The 27,028-nt window shown below is 51.2% G+C and overlaps 1 protein-coding gene across 2 annotated transcripts in view; it reads left to right on the top strand.

Moving 5' to 3' along the window:
- The first annotated feature begins 1,048 nt into the window (after nt 1–1,048).
- The window catches only part of LOC119962395 (homeodomain-interacting protein kinase 4-like), a 38,726-nt gene continuing 12,746 nt past the window's right edge, over nt 1,049–27,028 (top strand). The window contains exons 1-4 of one of the 2 annotated variants that reach the window (XM_038790360.1): nt 1,049–1,984; nt 8,848–9,965; nt 10,336–10,705; nt 26,930–26,984. In XM_038790360.1, coding sequence (XP_038646288.1) covers nt 1,390–1,984; nt 8,848–9,965; nt 10,336–10,705; nt 26,930–26,984 — 2,138 coding nt within the window. In that variant the 5' untranslated portion in view covers nt 1,049–1,389. Of the gene's footprint in view, nt 1,985–2,909; nt 3,114–8,847; nt 9,966–10,335; nt 10,706–26,929; nt 26,985–27,028 lie in introns of those variants that run through there. The other variant, XM_038790362.1, reaches the window with a different exon arrangement.

Here is a 27,028-nt window from a genome sequence, read left to right as displayed (position 1 = left end):
TAACCAATGTATAAAAGGTTGGTCAGTAAGGCATCGACCAGAGAAGAACCCCGTATTGTTAATAAATCTAGTTCTTTTCTTTACTTGGTGGATTCCCCGTGTCCTTATTAAAATAACAATCAGACTGGAGAAGTTCTGGAAAAAACAGCAGCCTTCGTGGTTATTACTGGTCCAGCGGTCTTACTGGCGGCAGCATGGCCTTTGGCTGAGGTGGCGCAGGGAAGCATGTATGCTGAGCCGAGAAAGTCTTGCTGCCAATTGTATAGGACTGTGCTACATATGAATATGGATCTACACATGAACCAACTATAGGAAGGCTCTAAACTCTAATTATCTCAAGAGTCCTCATCATCAGCCCAGCAGCACCTCACTTCTCATGCTGATGTATGCCTTGTGTGTCAATGCCTTGAGAAAAGGGTAGAAAATTGGAAGGTAAAAATCTCAGTTGTTCTCCTTTGTTAATTTTTATTTTCTGCCACGGCTTTCTTAATAAGAATATTCAATAGTTTCCATGACCTGTGTTCTTCTAATAGTCATTGCTTTGGTAGTTAACTGCTTATATATGCAGTACCTCATAACGCATAATGCGTTCAAAGAAAGTGCATTCTACAGTAATTCTTGGTATCCAAGAATGCTTCATCACAGGGCCCGGATTTACTTTCTGTCTGATCAGAAAGCTGACAGTTCAAAAATAAGCAGTTAAAAGTGGTTTTGGAATGCTTTTAATAAGTGAGGGTTATTGATGAAGTTATGAGAGTACTGAAGACCATTTGAAAGTTAAAAAATGGTTCTGATGAACTCAAGCCCACAGATAAGTCTGGCTATATTAAGGTAAAGGAGGCTCCTTCGAAGTCAGTCAGGAATTACCAAGGTTAATTACTCTTTCCTACAAAACTTATTGGTGAATCACAAAATAATTATGACATCAGAGCATATAAACCCTTTCATGCAGATTATGATATAATGTGACTCAGTATCATGCTAACCCAGTGTAGACATGCACAACCACCCAAGCAATTTAGGTTAGTTTTGATTGCTGTCTATAACCTATAGGTATTTCCTTGATTGCATGGATGTAGTGGAACTTTGTACGCAAAATCTGATTTTGAATTCAGTTGAAAGCATTGTTTCTAAGTATCAAGTATCCAATCATCATCATACAATAACTGAAATTGACCTAAAAAACTTCAAGTTGTTCAGCAAGGATTCTTGGGTGCCTCAATAGCAACAACGAGAAGAACAAAAAAGTGTTAAAGAAGATTTGTGAACGCAGAAGAAAGATTACAAATGTGTCCAAGTACAACAGACTCACACCTTCGTCTCCTCCTAAAAGTCTGCTGACAATGAAGGCCGAGCTATAGGTGACAAGAGAGAGAGAATATTTCGAGCATGAACACTGAACAATTTACAGGATACTCTGTCTCACAGAAAATCATACATTCCCCTAAAACGATTCTTCAAAAACCCTCGCATAAGAGAATGTCTTCAATTCTGTCTCACAATGACACATATAACATTATCCAATTTATAGGCGAGGGAGCATATGGGGAAGTGATCTGTTGTCGTAAAAGAAGCAGCAATCAGTTTGTTGCAATTAAGACCCTAAAATGTGATAGCTGCAGTGCGGCAGAAGTAAGAATGTTAAAACTCTTGCAAAATGTGGATGGAGACAAGTTTCATATTGTGAAACTTCTTGAATACTTCCACAGAGATGCAAAATCCTACCTTGTTTTTGAACTGATGGAGCAGAACTTGCAAGACTTCCAGATTGCGAACAACTTTGCCCCTCTCCCTGTCAAGCATATTCGGACCATTGCCATCCAGTTGCTGAGGGCTCTGGAGAAGCTTAAGGAATTGTCTATTATCCACACAGACATCAAGCCAGACAATATCATGTTAGTCGAACACATGCGATTTCCTTTCAGAGTCAAAGTGATCGACTTTGGCTCAGCCAGTATATTGCCTGAGGTCCAACATATTCAAGGTATATTTTTTGATTAGCCATTTCCTAATAACTTTTATGATGAGTATTTGGATTTGTTTCAATTCGATTCTCTGAAGAAAGGACTCCATTATTTCAGACTATTTTACCCATTTTATTCTATTTTATCCCCACTCCCTTTCAAAACTACGGTGTGGTACCCCTCTGGTAATTTAGTAAAGTAACCATTCTCCATGTTTTGACTTGGAAGTGGTGCTTGTGGACTTTGTCTAAGCCCAAATTGTTCTCAGCCACACATTTGTGATTTCAAGGGAAGGGACGAGGTATTGGATTGTAGCCATTACTGGAAAAGTCATACATTCCTCCCTTCTGCTAGCCAATGGATGCTGGTGACAGTTGTAGTGTCGGTACTATGTCTTGACTGAGCTGGCCTGTTATTGACTGAAGATGAAAACTGTGAACCTCCTCTGGTTGTACAACCTAATGCTATACATTGCAGTGCCTTTATCCAGATAAGCGTTAGGCAAACTTTGGCACCATTTCTAAAAGAAAGGCAATTTTTTAACAATAATTAAACGTGAAATGTCTCAAAGAGAATCAGCACTGTACACAGTTTATGTATCTAGTATTTTTATCTCTGAGCAATCTGATTGCTTTGGTGTTTCTCCTCGTTTTAACTGATTAAATGGTTCTCCGACTTCCAAATGGCTTAGAAATGAGTATTTTCTCAGCGATGCTAACAGCTCTAACTGGGTCTGATTCCATTTTCACTGAATGGCTCAGTCACTGTAATGTTTCCAAATAGCACCTTGCTGCTTGGCTGAGTCATTTGAATGTTTCTGATTGGCTCAGCGATTCGATTGTTCCTGATTGGCTCAGTGCTACTGATGTTTCCTATTGGCCCAGTGATTCTCAGGCCTCCCATTTGCTCTGTTGTTTATTGACTGACTCTGTGGAAGTCTGACCCCCAGGCACTGTTGCTCAGTCATGTCCAGAAAGCTAATCCTTGGCCTGTATACCGTGTATTGGGTGTCTTGCCTTCTTCAAGTAGGAACTGACTGCTCATTCTCTCTGCCCTGTGGAGTAGCTGGTGGTCAAGGTGATGGTCGTCGCTCCTGCTGCCGCTGGTGTTGCTGTTGCTATTCATTTTGTTCCCCACCAGAAGCCAAAGGTAGAGTTCCGTAGCTCGTTGTCCTACCTCCGAATTTAATGGCTCTCTGGCTGTTATTGCTCAGCACCATTAATTCTCGCAGTGCTATCGCCTTGTTCAACCTGATGAGTTCCAGAAGCCTGAGGGTTAAAGATGCACTTAATTGCGTTTTAACATAAGTTAATAGCAAACTTTGCTGAGGGGTTCCTGTACCCTACAAAAACAATCAAGTTAAATGTCAAGTTGGCAGCGTTGTGCCAGTTTCCAACATGCCAGAATTGTTTGCTCTTTTAATCTGCTGCATGCACCAAACCTGGCCAACACATTCAGGTTAAAATTCCCCTCAGTGATTCAATGTTTCTAATTAGCTCTGACTGGCTCTGTGATTCTAGGTGTTACCCATTGGATACATAATTCTGTTGTTTTGAATCAGAGGCATAGGGCAGAATTTAATGCTGCAGCCAGCATTTTCAAGTGAAGGGGGTGAATTTAAGCAGGCAAAGGGATACCGGGTAGGAATTGATCGAGGGGTGACATCAGGAGGAGGGAGGGATTGCTTGCATAGAGGCACCCCGCCACCCTTTCTGCTGATCCCCCACTCCCCCGACCCCCACACTGCAACTCTCAGCCCGCCCTTACTCACCTTCTCATCTTTAGCCTCGGTTCCCTCGATAATCCTGGGCCTTGGGTGAGTGCATTACCAGTAGGGGCCACCGCTCCCAGTGGCGCTGATGGAGGTGGAAAGCTGCAAACCTTGGTTGGCCAGCAGCTTGGAGGGTTGGGGAGCAGGGGAGGTGGGTGGCGGTGGGGTGGTGCGGTTGAATGGGATTTCCTCCCCAGGATTTAGGATCCTGGAGCAGGCCCAATGCTGGCCATTTAAGTACCTAATGAGCAGTATTCTGGTAGGTCATCTTCACCAGAGATGACATGGAACCACACAAGTTCTCCTGCCATTGTAAAATTTAATTCTGTCCATAGAGCCAACATGGCACAGAAGGAGGCCATTTGGTCCATCGAGATAATGCTGGCTTTCGCGGAGCTATCCAATCTGTTTGATTTTCCCTCTCCAAATCAATAATCCTGCAAGTTTATTTCATGAAGTGTCCCATCGAATTTCTTCTTAAAATTAAGTTATAGTGCTACTAACCACAGTGTCCTCATCCAAATTATTTTTGAGCATTGTAAGTTGTTCTCACCCTAATATTCACGCTTTTGAAGTGCGTTGCTAATCTTATTCTACAATGATGGTAGAATGCAGGTTCAAATACAATTATACGTTGTTTCATCTTAATTTTTTTATAAATTTAGAGTACCCAATTCATTTTTTACAATTAAGGGGCAATTTTGCGTGGCCAATCCATCTTTGGGTTGTGGGGGCTAAACCCACGCAAACACGGGGCGAATATGCACACTCCACACGGACAGTGACCCAGAGCCGGGATCGAACCTGGGACCTCGGCGCCGCGAGGCAGCGGTGCTAGCCACTGTGCCACCGTGCTACTCTGTTTTATCTTTTTGAGTTGATTTCTGATCCATTCTGGTGGTTTACCTAATTCCATAACTTCCAACCCTGTGGACCTAACTGTTGTGAACATGCATACATTTGAATTAGGAGCAGGAGTAGGCCACTCAGCCCCTCAAACCTGCTCTGCCATTCAAATACAATCAAAGCTGATCTGATTGTAACTTCAACCCCACATTCCTGCCTACCCCCTATAACCTTTCACCCTTTTGCTCATCAGGAATCTATCTAGTTCTGCCTTAAAAATAGTCAACACTCTGCTTCTGTTGCCTTTTCGGGAAGAATTCCAGAGATACACAACCCTCAGGGAGAAAAACATTATCCTCATATCGGTCTTAAATGGGAAGCCCTTTATTTTTAAACAGTAAGCCATTCGAGATTCTCCTACAAGAGGAAACATCTTCTCCACATCCACCCTGTCAATACCCCTCAGGATCTTACATGTTTCAATTAAACCACCTCTTATTCTTCTAAACTCCAGCGGATACAATCCTAGCCTGTCCTCATGAGGCAACCCTCTCATTCTAGGCATTTGTCTAGTAAACCTTCTTCTCCAATACAGAATCAGGAAATCAATACTGTACACTGTATACCTGATGTTGTCTCACAAATGCCCTGAGAGCATACTTCTCTACTTCTGTGTTCGATAAAGGATAACATCCTATTAGCTTTCCGAATTACTTGTTCTACCTGCACGCTAACCTTTTGTGATTCATGCATCTCAGAGCTCTACAATTTTTCACCATTCAGATAAGATGTTCTTTTTTATTCTTCCCGCCAAAATAAACAATTTCACATTTTTCCACATTACATAATAATCTTTATTAATAATCATTATTTTTCTCACAAGTTTAACCTTGAATTTATCAAAGGGTCCCGCGATAACATCTTTAACAATAACTTTGAAATTTTCCTTATGACGGATGTTAAGCTAAGTTTGGTGCTTTCTTTCTCCCCCCCCCCCCTTTCTGAAAAAAAAGGAGTTACATTTTCAAATCTAATGGAACCTTCCCTGAATCTGGGGAATGTTGGAAAATTAAAACCAACCATTTCACTAGCCATTTCTTTTTAAACCCTAAGATGAAGCCCATCAGGACTCAGGGACTTGTCAGCCCACAGCTCCAACAATTTGCTCAGTAACACTGCCCTTTTGATGATAATTTTCCTGAGTTCTTCCCTCCTTTCTGTTTTCTAATTATTTCTGGGATGTTACTTGAGTCCTTTATAGTGAAGACTGATGAAAAATACCTGTTCAATTCATGTGCCACCTCCTTACATGTAGCACTGAATGAAAAAGTTTACCGAAATTATAAATATATATTCCTGCCATTAATTCAACAGAACTTCACTGGAATGGTTGGGAAATAGTTTGGAACTTTATGTTTTTTAGGGCTAGTTTTTATTGAAACTTCCTTAATAGCCTGCTGGGTGAGAGTATTTGCCTGCTCCAAACATGTAATCACTGAAGAATGGGCTCCCCATCTCAGGAGGCCCACCAGTAAGATTTGGCACATGGCATGCCGAGTTCAAGTGAGCATACTGATCAAGCACGGACCATATAGACGTTTAGCCTAGGATCAGGGCCTGGACTACAAGAATAAGTCCAGAGGCCTCTTCACAGTGGCACAAACTAACAAATATTTCTGGGGAGACTAAATTGCCTCCACCTCTCTCCCCAGTCGCCCCATTGATGGATTATTGGTTGGACTTCACGTCTCTTGGGAAAACACTAAGTGTCTCCCTATTGGCTGATCTGGTGCCACTGGCAACTAAATTAAAGAAACACAACTATGAAAAGTGCCACAAATGCTTCTATTGGAAACCTGCTGGATCTTGAAAATGGGTCCTAGATTTTTGGGATTGTAATTTCTTCTAAATTTTCATTATCCACTAAGTCGATATGATTTTTTTGTCTTTATACTTAAGAAAGAACACTCAATCCGCAGGCATAAAGCATGAAGATTCCCATCTCAATGGGTTTCCACCCATTTATATTGACCCGGGGTTTCAGGGGTGTTTACTGAAGGATACAGAGCGATTGCAATAAGCATATGTAAAGCATAACCATGTACGTTTGGTGGGTAGTAGTAATCTCATCCTTGGTTCACCAGAAAATCTCCCATTTTGAAAGGCATCTGGAGCACGAGGAATTGGGCTTGAAATTAACCCAATGAGTGGGATCTGGCTATGCAGGGAGCACAACAAATGGATCCTGTTGGGGCTGCATGTAGACTCCTGGGGTGGGGAGTGGGTCCCTAATTCAAAGACACTTGGTGCTTGCTCGAGGCACCTGGCAACAGAAAAGAGTGAGGTAAGCACCCTAGCCTTGCTGCACAATCCCCACCCCACTAGCACTCCGCCCCTCTGTCATCACGCACTCACCTGTCGCCTACGGTTCAGTGACAATACTTGACCTGGAAAAGGTTTCATAGCGGCAACAGACACCATCTCTCTGGTGGCACTGCCATTCAAAACAACTGTCAGCCACTGATTGTCCGGCATCTACCAGCAGGCAAGACTTCCCTCCCTGGAATCTTTGATCCTGGGGAAATATCGCCATTAAGTCCCGAGGTGGCACTTGGCCAGGCCTTCCTGAAAAGAGGTGTCACAGGGCTATCACTGGGTATCAATCAGCTGAATGATACCCCCGTAATCTCCATTAAATACTGCTATCTATGGGGGACAGCACAAAGTGTACCAAGAAGGTAAGTCTCACTCTTATCTCAGTTTCTCTTCCTGCACCTAATGATGCACTAAGGCAGACTTTAGTCAGTTAATCAGTTCAGAATCATTCAGTGCATTTTAGGAATATTTTGCTTACCCAGTGCCTCGGCACAGCAGGGTGCGATGAGGGAATGAAATCAGTACAGTTGTTCTGGTAAAGAAATTCAATAGACTTGTCAAAAATGATCCTCCTTCGATATAAACATGCTTGGTTTCCCTTACTCTTGCTTTGTCATGATTTCCTCCCCCGGGATATTTTATAATGTTTTTACCGCAGTAGCTGTCCATATAATTTTGATTTCCATGTGATTTCCAACTTCTGTTGTACTTTGGGACATTTGTGACTGGTGTCCGGCGGCAGCAGGGTGGAACCTGTACCAACGGCGTGCCATGGAGGACTCCCATATGAAGCAGGGAGAGGTGACATTCAGTTCATCATTCTATACTGTTCTCTGATCCAAATCTTAGAAGTGAAAGGCTAGCCTGCTGACTCGCTATCAATAATGCAGCAACAACAAGCGATTAGGAAGGCAAACGGAAGGTTAATGTTTATTGCCAGGGAATGAAATATAAAAGTGGGGAAGTTGGGGCAGCATGGTGGTGCAGTGGGTTAGCCCTGTTGCCTCACGTCACCAAGGTCCCAGGTTCGATCCCGGCTGTGGGTCACTGTCTGTGTGGAGTTTGCACATTCTCCCCGCGTTTACGTGGGTTTCGCCTCCACAACCCAAAGATGTGCAGGGTTGGTGGATTGGTGACGCTAAATTGCCCTTTAATTGGAAAAAACGAATTGGGTACTCTAAATTTATTTAGAAAAAAATATAAAAGTGGGGAAGTTTACTGCAGCTGTACATGACGTTTGTGAGATCACACCTGGAGTGCTGTGCATGTTGTTGGCCTCCTCATTTGAAAATAGGTATAAATGTTTCAGAAGCAGTTCAGAGAAGGCTTGCTGGACTCCTTCCTGGGATGGAGAGCTTACCTTCTGAAGAAAGGTTGAACATGTTGGGCCTGTACCCATTGGAGTTTAGAAGACTGAGCGGTGACCTTATTGAAACATATAAGATCTTGAGGAAACTTGACAAAGTGGGTACCAGGAGAATGTTTCCTCTTGTGGAAAAGCCCAGAATAAGGTGACACAGTTTAAAAACAAGACATTCCTCTTTTAGGATGGAGATGAGGGAAAATAGTAGAGGCTGGGTCATTGAATTTATTCAATGCTGAGTTTGACTGATTTTTGGTAGTCAAGGGAGGCAAGAGTAATGGGTAGCAGGCAAAAAAGAGGAGTTGAGGCCACAATCAGATCAGCCATGATGTTACTGAATGTAGAATCAGGCTTGAAGGGCCAAATTACCTACTCCTCTCTCAAGCCTAATGTCCCTCTGTTCCGATAAAAATCGCAACACTTAATTTATTTAATTATTATGTGGGTTCTCTCTGAGTTTCCCAAGAAAACAACTTTTATTTAAATGTAATTTTCCATTAATAGAGAAATTTATTTTTACTTTGAAGACCCATACATCCAGGCCAGATACTACAGATCTCCAGAGATCCTCTTAGGCTTGCCTTTCTGTGAAAAGTTGGATATGTGGTCCCTCGGTTGTGTGCTGGCTGAGCTCCGTCTTGGTAGCCCTTTGTATCCTGGCAAAAACCAATATGATCAGATCAGAATCATCATTGAAACGCAAGGACAACCCCAAGATCATCTGCTCAATCAAGCAAGTAAAGCTCATCTTTTCTTCAAAAGAAACTCCTGTCCTCAATCAGGTCGCCATTGGCAACTTAAGTCGCTGTCTGAGTGCCAAATGAAGATGTTTGCTGAGCCTTTGGAACCAAGAAGACATACTTTGAAATCACTCGATGAACTTGAAACATTCAGCATCATCCAAACTTTGTTCCCAAATGGTGAAGATATAGCTGAGTTCCATGATCGCAACAGTATGGTCACACTTGTGAAGAGAATGCTGAACTTTGATCCCAAAAGTCGCATTTCTCCAAGAACTGCTTTAAGGCATCCATTCATCACTATGGAGCAACTGGAGAAGAACTATAAACACACAAAGTATTTTGAGCTGTCTGTTCAAGGCCTTGGTGCTGCTCTGAATTATTTTAGAGCTGAAAATAAAAGAAATAATTCTCACCTGCTTCAAGAGTCCCACAACGCAAATACTGTGCATCATGACAGTATGCAGGCCCAACCCAATCACAGTACTGCATTTGTGCAAAGAGTAATCGACAAAAGGGACAACTTCACTGTTGGAAAGTCAGGAAAAATGCATGGGCATATGACACCATGTGGGGAAACTATCAGTCCAGTCCATCAATCCTTCACTCCATACACACGGGATGCCAGATACCTCCCTTATCCATATCAAGAAAATTGTCACCAGATATCCTGGTGCGTACACAGGCATACGGCAGGATCAACACCAGGAAATCTTACCAACCTATATTCATCTCACCTATCAAGGCCAAATAATTCTATTGGCAATGTAAGCCCACTTGGTCAGACGTCTGATAAGAACAGAATCACTAATAAGCTCCCAATAGCCTTCCCATCAATGAAAAAATGTCAAGAGAATGAGGACAACAAAATAAAAAAATATTCTTCAAGATCGTCTGTAACAGAGGTATGTGTCTAGGAATCTGTAAACTGTTGAGAGACCATTAATATCATTTACCAGGAATTGTTAACAATGATTAATTTCTGCACAAATTAAATTTGTTGGTTAATTAATGACGGGAGTCAGAAAGTATATTTTTGGATAAAGGAGTGCAATTAATTACACTAATAATCATTTAATAATAATTATTCTAGTTTTCTCAAAGAGTAAAGTATAAATGTCTTTTTAATGATTATATAACTTCCTATTGTAATAACTAGATGCAATGCTTTTTAACCATTGCAGTAAAAGATTAACACTAAGAATGACTGAAAATCACTGGGACATTCTTTGTTACTTTTTCTGTTACACTGGGGTCTCTGCTCTTCTCCAACAGGAAAAAGAGGACAAGAAAGTTCAAATAAAGGAAACAGCAGCGGTAAACCTGAACAATCCCAGTGCAAAAACAAATCATTGTCCACTAAAGAAATCTAACACACATCTCAAGAGGAGTGCCATGAAGGCCTTGATTCGGAGAGAAAACGTGGGGGCAGTGTTGGGATTCGCAAGCCCAATTGACAAAGACAGCTCTTATGCTGGGACAAAGCAGCACTTGAAACCTGGAGTGCACCTGCACGAACAACAGAACACTAGTTCAACAAGTCCGCGTATGTCAAACCTGAGAAATACCAAAAAGACACCAGTCCTCATAGTACCTGAGCAGGAACAGCTAGGAAGTGACTACGCTAAAGAAGTTGTAAAGAATGGTAAGAATTATAATGCCGGCTTTCAGGAATTCAAGCACTGTACTGTTCTTTAGAAAATATAGTGAGCCCCATTTCTTCCGAATTAGCTGCCAGAGTTGGGGCTGGAATATTGGGAGATGGGCTCAATTCTGGGGCGTGAACATAACTCTGTCGCCAGCCAGCTGGAAAGCAGCGTTTTCCGAGGCTCAGAGTAATTATTAATGACCCTAGTGGTGAGTCTGCTGCCTAGTTGGTGGCCAGGGTGTGGGAATGGAGCAGGGGCACTAGGGAGGCAGCCTATGTTCCAGCCCAAATCAGCAGCATTGCATTTGTAAATTTGGCCGCCTTACTAAAAGTTGGAAAACTTATCAGAGCAGGCTCTTAATGCACCCGCAATCATCTAAATTGCCTGATTAATAGGAGTGGGCGAGTTCTGAGGCATACTTCCTCCCATGCCTTGAGAGAAATGGCAGAGGGAAGAATGGAAGTGAGATTGAAATCTCCAGCCTCGATGCTCAGTAGCCATTTTGTTTGCTGTCCTATCCACCCACACCCACCCCAATTTGCTGTCCTATTCATCCCCCCCCCCCCCCCCCAGCCCCCACCCCAATTTTGTCCTGAACTAGGGCAAGCTAATTCCAGCCTTGGACCGGAATTTCACCCACTACGTGTTTCCCCCCAGCAAATGGGTGTCACCGTTGGCTGAACGCGACAGAGTTTTGCATGGCTCGCCAGCCACGCAGCCTGGGTTTCTGCTGTGGGGGTGGGGCACCTGCGTTGGGACTGGAACATCCCACCAGCAGAAAGGGCCAGAAATTCCCACCCTGGTCTTTACCTGAGGATAGCTGGAACACAAAGGTCTGATAGTTACAGTAATAGCTGGGCAGATCCCTAGTTAGACTCCATCAGGAGTACTGAATTGCTGTCAGGGTACTGCACCTCAGAAAGGTGACTTTGGAGGTGGTGTAGACCAGATTGAGTATGAGGCCAGCTTACCGAGACTAGTCTTGTATTCCTTCAAAATAGAAAATTAAGGGTGACCAAAATAAGAAGTGTAAATGATTAAAAGATTTGCGAGGGGAGATAGAGAGAAACTATTTCCTTTTGTGGGATACTTTAGAACTAGAAGAAATAATCTGCAAACCAGAGCTAGATTGTTCAGGGACAATGGGAGAAAGCTCTCCTTTATACAAAAGAAAGTGGAAATCTGGAACTTCCCCTGAAACTATTAAGGTTATGTCAATCGTAAATTACAAAACTGAGGTTGACAGATTTTTCTTTGGCATTACCAAAGCAGATGGAATTTATAGATTAGTCATGATCTTATTGTGGGGGCAGCATGGTTGCACAGTGGTTAACAGGGGTTATTGGGTGACTGGGATAGGGTGGAAGTGAGGGCTTAAGTGGGCCGGTGCAGACTCGATGGGCCGAATGGCCTCCTTCTGCACTGTATGTTCTATGTTCTATGCACTGCTGCCTCAGTGCCCGAGACCAGGGTTCAATTTCGACCTCGGGTGATGTGTGGAGTTTGCACGTTCTACCCGTGTCTGTGTGGGTTTCCTCCGGGTGCTCTGGTTTCCTCCCACAGCCCAAAGATGGGCAGGTTGGGTAGATTGGTCATGCTAAATTGCCCCTAAGTGTCCAAAGTTTAGGTGGGGTTACTGGATAGGGCGAGGGATTGGGCCTGGGTAGGGTGCACTTTTGGGATCGGTGCAGACTCGATGGGACGAATGGCCTCCTTCTGCACTATTGGGATTCAATAATTCTATTCTATTGAATGGCGGAACAGACTTGAGGTGTTGAATGGCCTATTCCAGTTGCTGTTGACACCATTCTATGCCATATCTATAAGAGCCAAAAGGCAAGTTATGTCCCTTATCCTCAAAACTATATAACTCAGCCTCCCTCGTGAAAGGTCTGGTGACCGCAGGTCCTCAGCCGGCCTCTCAACCGAGACTCCAATATCCCTCGGTCCACTCCAACAAACTCCCAGATCTCACCTATCCTCCCTGCCGAAGCTCCCCAAAGGTTTTGTGGCATTTGACTCCTGGGATGTAGGCTGGGATTCTCCATTGCGTGTCCGTCCCGCTACCACAGCTAGCGAGGACAGAGAATTTGACGCTCAGCCAAATCTCCCATTCACTGCGGCTGGACTGGAGAATCCCGCTGCTGTGAATGGACACAGAATCTCACCCAGTGTTTCTGGACAATGTCGTTTCTGGTGCTTTCGGGATAGAGAGCTGCTGGACAGTTAGATTGGCTGGCAGCTCTCTGAGGAGGGACTCCCTCCCCTATCAGGGGCAGAAGTCCCACCACCAGTCAATTAATGCTCATCGGAGCACGATGTGGCTGCGAGGTAGGGATGTGTTCCCCTCCAACTCTTCAGATGGCCGGAAGGTAAACAGCTCTATCCTAAAAATCCTGGCACAATATTTTCCTTGGATCATCTTTCAAATTTCTAACTTTGTGCTCTTCCTTGCCCAAATTCAACATTTGTCCCAAACATGGGTTGTCACAAATGGTTGGGTAATCGTGTGTAGAATACATCTTAACTTATGAAATATGCTGAAGCTTTCTGTCAAAACACATAGTTGAAAAGCTTCCCTTATAATCTATCAACAGAATTTCAATAAGACTTTTTTTTCCATTTGTGGGAAATATGGCCATCCAGTAACCCCACCTAATTGTGCCAGCATTTATTGCCCATCCCTAATTTCCCTTAAGGGGGCAGTTAAGAGTCAACCACATTGCTGTGTGCCTGGAGTCACATGTAGGCCAGACCAGGTAAGTACATCAGGGGCGAAATTCTCTGCAGACCGTCGTAACGCCGATTTCCGGCGAGCAAAATTGGAGTAGATGACTCCGGCGTGGGGGCCTTCTTTTAGGCGGCGATTCTCCGTTCCCGGAGGGGCCAGCAGCGGACTGACGCGTATCGCGTCAGTTTCGCCAGCTGCGGAAGTGGTGAGACCCGGCGTTTTTTGGGGGGGGGGGGGAGAGAGACAGACCGGCATTGGGGGGGGGGGGGGGGGGGGGGAGGAGGAGGAGAGAGACAGACCGGCATTGGGGGGGGGGGGGGGGGGAGGGAGGAGGAGGAGGAGAGAGACAGACCGGTATTTTGGGGGGGGGGAAGAGAGCGAGAGAGAGAGACTGGCATTTTGGGGGGGGGGGGGGGAGGAGGAGAGAGACAGACCGGCATTTGTGGGGGGGGGGGGGGGGGGGGGGGGGGGGGGGGGGGTGGGGGGGGGGAGGAGAGAGACGACCGCATTTGGGGGGGGGGAGAGAGAAGGACAGAAACCGGCATTGGTGGGGGGGGGGGTGGAGGAGAAGACAGACCCTGCATTTGGGGGGGGGGGAAGATAGGATGAGAACAGATCCGGCATTTGTGTGGGGGGGTTGCGGCAACAGGGGGGGTTGCGGCATCGTGGGGGGGGGGGGGTTGGGGGGGGGGGGGGGGGGGGGGGGGGGGGGGGGGGGGGGGGGGGGTTTGGGGGCAGCGGCGTGCAGAGAGGGGGGCGACGGATGCCCGGGGCCAACGCACCGTCGCCCCCCCCTCTGTACGCCGCTGCCCCTACCCCAACCACCCCCCCCTCACCACCCCTACCTCCCTCCAACGCCCCTACCCCCCTCCCCACCACCCCTACCCCCCTCCCCACCACCTCTACCCCCCTCCAACGCCGCCCCCCCATCTCTCGCAAACGCCGCAACCCCCCACCCTCAACGCCGCAACCCCCCCTCATCGCCGCAACCCCCCCCTCTCAACGCCGGGTCCCCCCCCTCTCAACGCCAGATCCCCCCCCCTCTCAACGCCGGGTCCCCCCACTCTCAACGCCGGGTCCCCCCCCCTCAACGCCGGTACCCACACCCCGTCCCCCTCCCTCTGAAGGCCGGTACCCACAACCCCTCCCTCTGAAGGCCGGTACCCACACCCCCCCCCTCTCTCCTCCTCCCCCCCTTCCTTCCTCCCCCCGCCCCCTTCCTTCCTCCACCCCCGCCCCCTTCCTTCCTCCACCCCCGCCCCCTTCCTTCCTCCCCCCCCTTCCTTCCTCCCCCCCTTCCTTCCTCCCTCCTCCCCCTTCCTTCCTCCCCCCCCCTTCCTCCCCCCCTCCTTCCTCCTCCTCCTCCCCCCTTCCTTCCTCCTCCCCCCTTCCTTCCTCCGTTAGTGGGGGGGGGGGTGCGGCGTTAGTGGGGGGTGGGGGGTTGCGGCGTTGGAGGGGGGTAGGGGTGGTGAGGGGGGGGTTGGGGTAGGGGGCAGCGGCGTACAGAGGGGGGGGCGACGGTGCGTTGGCCCCGGGCATCCGTCGCCCCCCCTCTCTGCACGCCGCTGCCCCCAAACCCCCCCCGATGCCGCAACCCCCCAATGCCGCAACCCCCCCAATGCCGCAACCCCCCCCGATGCCGCAATCCCCCCCGATGCCGCAACCCCCCCGATGCCGCAACCCCCCCCGATGCCGCAACCCCCCCATGCCGCAACCCCCCCCGATGCCGCAACCCCCCCGATGCCGCAACCCCCCCCGATGCCGCAACCCCACCCCGATGTCGCAACCCCCCCATGCCGCAACCCCCCCCGATGCCGCAACCCCCCCGATGCCGCAATCCCCCCCGATGCCGCAACCCCCCCGATGCCGCAACCCCCCCCGATGCCGCAACCCCCCCATGCCGCAACCCCCCCGATGCCGCAACCCCCCCGATGCCGCAACCCCCCCCGATGCCGCAACCCCACCCCGATGTCGCAACCCACCCCCCCCGATGCCGCAACCCACCCCCCCATGCCGCAACCCACCCCCCCCGATGCCGCAACCCACCCCCCCCGATGCCGCAACCCACCCCCCCCGATGCCGCAACCCACCCCCCCCGTGCCGCAACCCACCCCCCCCCGATGCCGCAACCCACCCCCCCCGATGCCGCAACCCACCCCCCCCCCCATGCCGCAACCCCCCCCCCCCCCCCCCCCCCCCCATCATCAATGGTTGACGCCGTTTTAAAGCAACTGTGATTGCCGGGCCGGAGATTTGTGGAAACCAAAATATTATGAAATCCCGCCGGCGCCAGCTGTTTTCAGAGGCTGCTGGCAGGATTTGCACAGCACCGGTTTTTGGCCGGTCAGAGAATTAAAAAGCCTGCGGGAGCGGGATTAATGCCGCTGCCGGCCGATTCTCCGACCCTGCGTGGGGTCGGAGAATTTCGCCCCAGATTTCCTTCTCTAAAGGACATTAGTGCACCTGATGGGTTTTTACGACAATTGATTCATCATTCGACTTTTCATTCCAGATTTTATTGAGTTTAAATTTTACCATCTACAGTGACAAGATTTGAACCTGGGTCCCCAGAGATTTATTCTGGGTCTCTGGTTTACTAGTCCAGTGGCAATACCACTGCACCACTGCCTCCCCACATTTATCGTACTGTCCCATCGCTCCATAAAAATCCTCCTTGTTGGCTTTTGTGACTCTGCATTCAATACTACTCTATCTTCCCATTATTTCTTTTTTTTAAAAATATTTTTATTAAGTAATTTATATACATACATCAAACACAACCATTGCTTCTTGGCCTTTTGGCTAAGATGAGAGTGGGATCAGTTGTAATGCCGGGAACTGGTATGTCTCTCTTGTGGAGACCCCATGAATTGGATTGAATTTGGGTTGGTTTTTGGAGTGGGCGGGGAGCTGAATTGGGTGTTTGCCCCTGTCCACACTCTGAGCTCTGGCTTTGTGGCTCTGATAAAGTAATGGGTAAAAAAAATACATCAAACACAACCGAAACCAAAGAGAGAACAAACAGGAAATCACAGAACAAATAAATAACAAACACCCCCACACCCCAACCTCCCTGCCGTTATCCTCCACCTACTCTGCTTCCTTTTTATTAACCCCAAAGTAACCCCCTCTCTGCCACCCCCCCCCCCCCCACCCCCCCCCCCCCCCCCCTCCCCCACCTCCCAATCCCCCTGCTGACTTCTTAACTATCCTTTTTTTTTAATAAACAATTTTATTGAGGTAGTTTTTGGCTTTATAAACAGTTACAGACATCATCAGAAAGGAAGCAAAAAACATCCACATACTTTCAATACTTCCACCGTAACATATTGCACAAGCCCGCTCCCCTCCCACCGGTAATACCCGCCATATTTTCCCTCCTACTCTACTCTACCCCCCCCCCCCCCCCCCCCACCCCCCTGCTGACGCTCACTCTCCCGCAAAGAAGTCAATAAATGGTTGCCACCTCCGGGTGAACCCCTGCACAGATCCCCTCAAGGCGAACTTAATTTTTTCCATCCCCAGGAAACTCGACATGTCCGCAAGCCACCACCCAGTCCCCGGGGGCCCCGAGTCCCTCCACGCCAATAACATTCGTCGCCGGGCTATCAGGGAAGCAAAGGCCAGCACATCGGCCTCTTTCTCCCCCTGGACGCCCGGGTCCCCCGAAACCCCAAAAATTGCCACCCCTGGACTCATCACCACCCTTGTTTTTAGCACCTGGGACATGACCCCCGCAAATCCCTCCCAGCACCCCCCCAGCTCAGGGCACGCCCAGAACATGTGAACATGGTTCGCTGGTTCTCCCGCGCACCCAGCGCACCCGTCCTCCATCCCGAAAAATTTGCTCATCCGAGCCACCGTCATATGGGCCCGGTGAACGACCTTAAATTGGATCAGCCAGAGCCTAGCACATGTCACGGTCGAGTTCTCCCCACTCAGGGCCCCCGCCCACAGCCCCTCCTCCATCCCCCCGCCTATCTCCTTCTCCCATTTAAGTTTCAGTTCCTCTGTCTGGGACCCTTCCTCCCTCATGAGCACCCTATAGATACCCGAGACTCTACCCTCCCCTTCGTCCCTCCCAGAGACCACTCCGTCCAGGATCCCCACTGGCGGGAGGCGCGGGAAAGACGGGACCCGTCCACGAACAAAGCCCCCCAACTGCAGGCATCCAAAATCATTTCCCCCCACCAACCCAAATTTCTTCTCCAAGCTCCCCAAATCCGCGAAGCTCCCCTCCAGGAACACACCACCCACCCCTCCCGCCCCCGCCCGCCGCCACACTCGGAACCCCCCATCCATTCTGCCGGGGGCAAACCGATGGTTGTCGCAGATTGGCGCCCAGACAGACACCCCCATCTCCCCCACATGCCTCCTCCACTGGCCCCATATCCGCAGGGTCGCCACCACTACCGGGCTGGTGGTGTACTTGGCCGGCGGCAGCGGTAGAGGAGCCATGACCAGGGCTTCCAAACTGGAGCCCCTGCACGAAGCCGCCTCCACCCGCTTTCAGATAGACCCCGTACCCACCATCCACTTCCTTATCATGGCTATATTAGCCGCCCATTAGTAATTGATCAGACTCGGCAATGCCAGCCCTCCCTCGCTGTGGCTCCTCTCAAGCATCGCCTTCTTCACCCGCGTGGATTTTCCTGCCCAGACAAAGCTCATGATGATTTTGCCAGTCCTTTTGAAGAAGGACTCTGGGATAAAGATCGGGAGGCACTGAAAAATAAACAAAAATCGAGGGAGGATTGTCATCTTTACAGTCTGCACCCTCCCTGCCAGCGACAGCGGGAGTGCATCCCATCTCCGAAACTCTCCCTTCATTTGCTCCACCACCCTGGCCAAATTTAACTTATGCAGCCTGCCCCAGTCTCGTGCCACCTGGATTCCCAAATACCGGAAATTTTCCTCAACTAGCCTAAACGGTAGCCCTCTCAATCTGTTCTCCTGGCCCCTTGCCTGGACCACAAACATTTCACTCTTTTTTTTTTCTCTTTTTTTTTTAAATTTAGATTAGCCAATTTTTTTTTTCCAATTAAGGGGCAATTTAGTGTGGCCAATCCACCTACTCTGCACATTTTTGGGTTGTGGGGGCGAAACCCACGCAGACACGGGGAGAACGTGCAAACTCCACACGGACAGTGACCCAGAGCCGGAATCGAACCTGGGACCTCAGCGCCGTGAGGCGGTTGTGCTAACCACTAGGCCACCGTGCTGCCCTACAAACATTTCACTCTTGACCGTATTTAATTTGTATCCTGAGAACTGGCTGAACTCCCTCAGCATTCCCAGTATAGTTCCCATCCCGGCCACTGGGTCCGACACGTACAGGAGCAGGTCGTCTGCATAAAGAGAAACCCTGTGTTCAACCCCGCCCCTCACCATCCCCTTCCAACCCTCTGCGGCTCTCAGCGAAATCGCCAGCGGCTCTATGGCCAGCGCAAACAGCAGCGGGGAGAGCGGGCAGCCCTGTCTGGTCCCTCGGTACAACCTAAAGTACTCCGACACTTCTCTGTTGGTCCTAACGCTGGCCCTCGGGGCCTGATATAATAATTTGATCCAATCCACCAGTCCCTCCCCGAACCCAAACCGTCCGAGCACCTCCCATAGATAGTCCCACTCCACCCGGTCAAAGGCCCTCTCGGCGTCCATTGCCACCACTACCTCCACCTCTCTACCCGCCGGGGGCATCTCCTCAGATTGGCCGCCAGCTGCCCACCCCCCACAAACCCCGTTTGATCCTCCCCAATCACCCCCGGTACACAGCCCCCCATTCTACCCGCCAGTACCTTTGCCAGGAGCCTGGCGTCCACATTAATCAGGGAGACCGGCCTGTAGGACCCGCACACCTCCGAGTCTTTACCCCGCTTCAATATCAGAGATATGGTGGCTTGTGACATTGCCGGCGGCAGGGTCCCTCTGTCCCTCGCCCCATTGAAAACCCTCGCCAAGACCGGGACCACCAGCCCAGAGAACCTCCCATACAACTCCACTGGGTATCCATCCGGCCCCGGGGACCCCCCTGACCGCACAGCCCCAAGGCCCTCCAATACCTCCTCTACCCCAATCGGGGCCCCCAGCTCCTCCACTCGCCCCCCACCAACTGTTGGGAATGTTAACCCGTCCAGAAACCTTTTCATCCCCTCCGGTTCCTCCGGCACCCCGAAGTACACAGCCCACGATAGAAGTCCCGGAATACCCTATTCAATTCTGCCGGATCCTCCACTTTGCGCCCCCCCCCTCGTCCCCCACTCCACCCATCTCCCTGGCCGCCTCCCCCCTCCCGAGTTGCTGCGCTAACAGTCCGCTAGCCCTTTCCCCATACTCGTACACCACTCCCCTCGCCTTCCTAAGCTGTTCCACGGCCCCGCCCGTGGACAGCGCCCCCAGCTCCGCCCGCAGCCTCCGCCTCCCCCCGAGCAAAACCTCCCCCGGGGACTCCGCGCGCCCCCCATCCATCCGACCCACCTCCCCGACCAATCTATCCATCTCTGCCCGGTCCGCCCCGGCTCCACGGGCCCCAATTGAAATCAGCTCCCCCCGCACCACTGCCCCCAGCACCTCCCACACGGTCGCCGCCGAGACCTCCCCAGTGCCACCCACCCGCAGGCAATCCTTCATACATTTCCGAAGCCTCTCGCAGATCCCCTCCTCCGACAGCAGTCCCACATCTAGCCTCCATTGCGGGCGTTGATAGCTCGCTGCCCCGAACTGCAGGTCCACCCAATGCGGGGCACGGTCCGAAACGGTAATTGCTGAGTATTCCGTGTTCTTTACCTCCCCCATACAGTCCCTGCTTAGCACAAAGAAATCTATCCTGGAATATACTCTGTGGACGTGCGAGCAAAACGAGCAGCCCCCTCCTGCTGGCCGTCCCTCTCTCCAGGGGCCTACTGCCCCCATTTGCTCCATAAACCCTTTCAGCTCCCTTGCCATTGCTGAGAGTCTACCCGTTCTGGGACACGACCGATCCAAAGTCGGGTCAAGGACCATGTTAAAGTCCCCTCCCATTATTAGCCTGCGAGAATCCAAGTCCGGGATCTTCCCCAGCACTCTTTTAATGAAGTCCACGTCATCCCAGTTCGGGGCATATATATTCACCAGCACCACTCTTCTCCCCTCCAGTCTGCCCCGTACCATCAGGTATCTGCCCCCCCCCTGTCTACGGATATGCCCTCTGCCTCAAATTGCACGGGCTTGTTGATCATGATTGCCACCCCTCTGGACTTCGAGTCCAAGTCCGAGTGGAAGACCCGGCCAATCCAGCCCCTCCCTAGCCTGGTCCGGCGCGACACCCCCAGATGCGCCCCCCGCAACACAACTACGTCCGCCCTCAGGGCCCGCAAGTGCGCGAACACCCGCGCCCTCTTAACCGGCCCATTCAGTCCCTTGACGTTCCAGGTGATCAGCCTGATCGGGGGCACATCCCACCCCCCCCCCCCCCCCCCCACCCCGCCGGTCAGCCATAGCCTTTCTCGGGCCGGCCCCTGACCCGTGCGTCGCGCCATTCCTGGCCCGCCCTTTGGCTGCCTCCACCCTCGACCTCCTTTCCAGTGCCTATTTCAAGTCCCTCTCCCGTCAGCAGAACAACCCCCCCCCTCCCCTAACCCCATCCCCCGATACCCCCACCCCTGCCATCTACTGGCTGTAACTTCCCCCCCCCATCTGACTTCCTTGACTAGCCAATCTGCTAGCCCGGTGACTCAACACTCCGGCGCCTTCCTGTCCCATTCCCCTTGTTTCCCCGTCCTCCCCCCCACCCACTGGAGCAAGCCGGCTCCAGTGTCTTCCGCGAGCTGCACAAAAAGCCCAAACAGGAAAAAAAAAGAAAAAAAAACCACAGAAAAAAGAGAAAAAGCACATAAATGTCCATGAACAAAGGAAAGAGTCTCAAATGTTCCGCTTGGCCCCCCCGGCCCAGCAAACCGTTGAGCAGCAGTCCAGGCACATTCGGCGCCCCTTCCCACAGAAATCCTCGGGCCCCAACCCGCGCCCCCGGGGCCCCCCCCGGGACCAGCCCCAGGCCCCCCACAAAATCCATCGCTTCTTCGGGCGCGGAGAAGCAGTGGTGTTGACCCTGGTGCGCGACCCACAGCCGAGCCGGGAACAGCAGACCAAACCCCACGTGCCTCCTGAACAGCACCTCCCTGACACTCCCAAAGGCTGCTCGCCGCCGAGCCACCTCCTGGCTTAGGTCCTGATAAATGCGGAGAACACTGTTGTTCCACGTGCTGCTCCCGGCGCTCCCCGCCCACTGCAGCACCCGCTCCCCGTCCACGAACCCGTGGAACCCAATCACCACCGGGCGGTGTGGTCCGCCCGGCCGCCCCCGCCCCGCCCGCACTCTGTGTGCCCCCTCCAGCTCCAGCGGTCGCGGAAAGGCTTCGGCCCCCATCAGCTGCTTCAGCAGGTCTGCTACAAACGCTGCAGCATCAGCTCCCTCCGCCCCCTCCGGGAGGCCGACCATCCTCAGATTGTTCCTGCGGACTCTATTCTCCAGCTCCTCCACTCTGTCCAGCAGTCTTCTCTGCCGCTCTTTCAGGCCGTCCACTTCTAGCGCTGCAACCGTTTGCGCATCCGCCTGCTCCTCCACCGCCTCTCCCAGCTCCTTAACTTTAACATCCTGGGCATCCAGCCTCTGGTTCAGCTGATCCACCGCTTTCTGGATTGGGTCCAAGCTGTCCCGCTTCAGCGCCCCAAAACTGGACCCCACCACCATGCCATCCAGCGCCAGCCGGACTACTGAGTCCGGGGTCCGCGCGTCCGCCATCCCAGGCCCCAGGCAATCCTCTTCAGGTCCTTGTCTCTGTCCCTTTCCCTCCCCCCTCCCCCGCCCCCCGGAATCCCGCCGCTCCATGCGCCGCAGCCCGCCCCCCAGCGCCCCCGCCGCCGCCCTCCCTTGCCAGCTCCTTAAATTTTTCCCCTCCTGGGCATCTGAAGTGGGCCCAAGCCGTCCCCCCCCAGCAACCCCAAACCCCTTTTTCCCCTTGTCCTGGAGGAAGGAAGGCCCGTGGGTCCGCCATCTTACCCTTCAGGTCAGCTTCCTCCCTGCCTCCGTCTCTCTCTCCTTCCTCCTCACCTGCTGGCCTCCCACACTTCCATTTGCTGCAGCTCGCTCTCCTCCTCCCTCACGGCAGCCCTTCTGCCGCCCCCGTGGTCCCGCCACCGCGGGGAATCAGCTGTTCCGCCCCGCCGGAGTGAGAGCCCACCGAATGTGCGGCTCACTCGAACATCGCCGCCACCGGAAGTCCCTTCTTAACTATCCTTGAAGAAGTCGATAAACGGTTTCCATATCTGGGGAAACCCCATCCACAGACCCTCTCAAAGCGAACTTGATTTTTTCCAACCATAGGAATTCCACGAGGTCGCTAACCCACACCCCCAGTTTTGGTGGCCCCGAGTCCCTCCATTCCAACAAAATCCGTCTCCGGGCTACCAGAGAGGCAAAGGCCCAAAACGTTGGCTTCTCTCACCCCCTAGACTCCCGGGTCTTCCAACACTCCAAAAATCGCCACGTCTGGACTCGGGGCCACCTTCACTCTCAGCACCTAAGATATCACGGCCGGGAGTCTCCAAAATCCCAGCGAAGTGTTGACGCCGGCATAAACACCGGAGCATTTCACGCTAGCATCAATGGGCCTCTTGGCCCAGCGATTCACTGGTTCACAGGGTGCCAGCAAGGCACCGAAGTGCTGCACGCAGCTCCAGCGCCGATATGCAGTCCTGCACTGCTGGCGCGGGTCTGCCCAGGCGCGCGGCGGCTGTTACCGCACCGGCACATGCGCGTGGTGGCCATTTCCAGGCCGGCACCGCACAACATGGCGTAGCAACACAGCGGCCCGGCACGGAAGAAGGTGAGCCCCCCCGGATCGCGCGGTAGCCCCCGATCGCGGGCCTGGCCATCGTGGAGCCCCCCCCCCCCCCCCACCTAGAGTCTGATCCACTCACCCCGCCACCAGGACAGCCAGTGCGGCAGCGGGTCCGAGCTCCTGCCAGGTGGAGCCAGGTTGGAACCATGCCAGCGGAACTCGGCGGTAACCCGGCCAGTCGATTGCGGAGAATCGTCGCGGGGACCGTTTTCAACAGCCCCCGATAAACGCCGCTTCGACTGCGCGTGCGCGACTAGCGCCGATTCTCGCCGGAGAGAGCGGTGTGGCGGAAATTTCTGGCGTCACCGCCGATTCTCTGACCCGGCACAGGCTTGGAGAATCCCGGCCCAGGTCAGCGAACCCCCGCCAGAATCCCTCCAGTTTCGGACAGGCTCAAAAATGTGGACATGGTTCGCGGGTCCCCTCCTCCCACGCACCGCCTACACCTATCCTCCACCCCCTCAAAAAACCTGCTCATTCTGGCCACCGTCATGTGCGGCCTGTGGACTATTTTAAGTTGAATGAGGCTAAGCCGAGCCCACAAAGAGGATGCATTCACTCTCCTCAGAGCCTCCTCCCATAACCCAGCCTCCAGCACCCTCCCCAGCTCTTCTATTTCCGCTTAACTTCTCCAATTGGGATGCCCTCCGAGTCCATTAATTCCTAGTAAATCTCCGACACCCTGCCCTCACCAACCCCTGGTTTCAACACCACCTTGTCTTGGAAGGGGACAGGAGGTCAGGAAAGGATGGCACATGTTTCCTCACATAGTTTTGCACCAGGAAGCACCAGAATCCATGGCCGTTAGGCAGCTCATACTCCATAAAGTAATCCGCAAGTACATCCTGCGCACATGGGAGAAGTATGAAAACTCCTTCGGCCTCGGCCTCCCGAATCTCCATAGATCCAACCCCCATGCGCTCCACGAATCCCTTCAGCTCCTTCGCCACCGCGACATCCTCCCCAACCTCGGGCTCGACCGGTCCAACCCTGGATCAATGACTGCGTTAAAATCCCGCCCCATAATCAGCCGGTGCGAGTACAGGTCAGGGATCTTCCCCAGCACCCGCCTCAATAACCACATCATCTCAGTTTGTGGCATAAATGTTTACCAGGACCACTGGCATCCCCTCCAGCTTCCCACTCACCATCATGGACCTTCCACCCGAATCTGCTGCTATATTCCCCACCTCAAATGCCACCCGTTTATTTACCAGCACCGCCTCCCCCCCGCATCTCCATGCCTAATCCGAATGGAAGACTTGCTGTACCCACCCTTTCCTCAGCCTTTTCTGATCCCCAATCTTGAAGTGTGTTTCTTGTCAAAAGGCCACGCCTGCCTTCAAGCTTCTCAGGTGCGTGAAGACACGCGACCGTTAAACTGGCCCATTCGGCCCCCTCACATATCATGTGACCAGCCTGGTCAGAGGGCATCCGCCCCTTCTGTTGCCGATCAACCATACTCCTTCTTAGGCCAGCCCCCCGTCCACGCCACGTCACCATCCAGGCCCACCCTCGGATGACCACGTCACCACTCCCTCCCATACTACGCCACAGCAACAACACCTTTGTCAGCAGCCCCCACCTCCCCCTGCCCCTTCCCTTGAACAAAACAACAACCCCATCCCCCACTACTTCACTAACCACCTGATCAGACCCCCATTGCGCTCCTGTTAACTATCCCACCCAGCTAACCTGGCAGCCCTCATCCAAGGTGCCTGAGCCTCCTAGCCCTCTGATGATTCCCCTCCACCCTGCTCACACACCTCACAAACAACAATGGAACAAGAAAGAAAATATGCACTCACCCTCAAAGCAACAAAACATCGCGAAGGAGAAAAGTTCTCCAACAATCGCGAAAAAAGATACAAGAAAAATAGACAGAAAAAGCACCCATATTCCACAGTTCAATGTCCTCCTTCTCCTGCCAGTCCATTGTCTCTTAAAAACTCCATTGCCTCCTCTTGTGTTCCAAAATAATGTTTTTGACTATTAAAGTCACCCAGAGGCGCGTCGGGTACAACATCCTAAACTTCACTTCCTTTTTAAATAGGGCAGCCTTCACCTGATTAAACCTGGCTCTTCTCTTCGCCAGGTCCATGCCCAGGTCCTGGCACACCTGAAGCTCATTTCCTTCCTCATCCGCCTCGCCCATCTCAACATCTCCTTGTCGGTGAATCGGTGAAGTCTCACCACTATTGCCCTCAGTGACTCATTCGCCTGTGGCATCCTCATCAGCTTCCTGTGCGCTCGGTCGACCTACAGGGGCTGGTCAAAGGCCCCCTCCACCATCAACCTCTTCAACATCTTGGCTACATACGTGCCAGCTTCCTCTCTCTCGATGCATTCAGGCATCCCCACGATTCTTAAATTCTGTCTCCGGGAGCGATTCCCCAGGTTCTCCACCTTTAGCAGCTTCTGGGTCTCTTGCATCAGGCCCACTTCAGCCACCAACAAGGCAAGCTGCTCCTTGTGCTCCTCCACCCCCTGCTCCATTTTCCGAATAGCCTGACTCCAGCCTCTGCTCCATGCGGTCAATTCCCGCTTTTAATAGTTCCACCACCTTGGCTAGGTCCTCCTGGGCCTCCCTCCTCTGCCGGGTAAACTTCTCATTTAAGAAGTCCACCAGTTGCTCCGTCGACCATTAGACAGGCACGGCAGACCATTTACCCTCCGCCATATTGACCTGGGGAGCATAGAGAATCTCCTGCTCAAGCTGCTCCCTTCTTCTCGACCCACTTCTGGTCCGTGGATCCATCCACCAGTCCCACCAGTGGAGCTAAACATTTCTCCAGTCATCCCTGCACCTTTTTTCCACAAAACATCCACCCTACAAACAGGGAAAAGGTCCGTGAAAGGCCTCAAGCGGGAGCTGCCAAATATGCGACCACTCACACCATGGCCGCCACCGAAAGTCCCTCATTATTTCTTTTTGAGGGTATCCATGACCACGGGCCCCTTATCATCAGTTATAGAATTGTACAGCACAGAAGAGGCCACTTGGCCCATCATGACTTTGCCAGACTTTTGAAAGAGTTATCAAATTCATCCCATTGCTTGTTCTTTCCCCACAGCCCTGCAACTGTTTCTTTCAGTTACATATCCAATCTCCTTTCAAATGTTCTGATTGAGTTTGCTTACACTATCCTTTCAGGTAGTGCTCTCCTGATCACAACAATTTGCTGTGCAAATAAAAAGTCTTCTCATGTTTCTCTTTGCTCTTTTGCCAGCTATTTTAAATCCGTATCCTTCGGTTACCCCACTCCCATCAGTGCAAACAATTTCTTCCAATTTTAATCCGCTTCTTAATCAATTTTGGCATCCCTGAGACCTTATCCCAGATTGTTTTCCCTGAGTTTCTTAGTGTCCCAATTCTCTTGCCATTTACTTGATTGAGCTCTCGCTTTCTCACTAGGTTCTCCAAGTTTTTCTTTCTTCAGAAATAGAATCCTTTCTCCTTTCTCTTTCCCACAGATTTGACCTCGCCAAAGCGGTGAATTATATAATCGAAGCTTAATGCTTTAGCTTGGTAAGAGTGGTGAGAGCGAGGCTGAGTTCTTCAACCGCAGTGATCAATATTTCTTTAATTTATTTCTCCGTTGTTTATCTGCTAGGAAGTAGGAGGAGCGGAAGTAAATCGGGACATATATCCAGGAGTGAAATTACCCCGTGAGTAGTCATACAAAAATCTATATATCTTTGAAAGAACATTA

This window comes from Scyliorhinus canicula, chromosome 2 (genome assembly GCF_902713615.1).
Source record: "Scyliorhinus canicula chromosome 2, sScyCan1.1, whole genome shotgun sequence".
NCBI lineage: Eukaryota > Metazoa > Chordata > Chondrichthyes > Carcharhiniformes > Scyliorhinidae > Scyliorhinus > Scyliorhinus canicula.
Note: the sequence above shows the minus strand (reverse complement) of the source record. Positions and strands in the feature narration are given on the sequence as shown.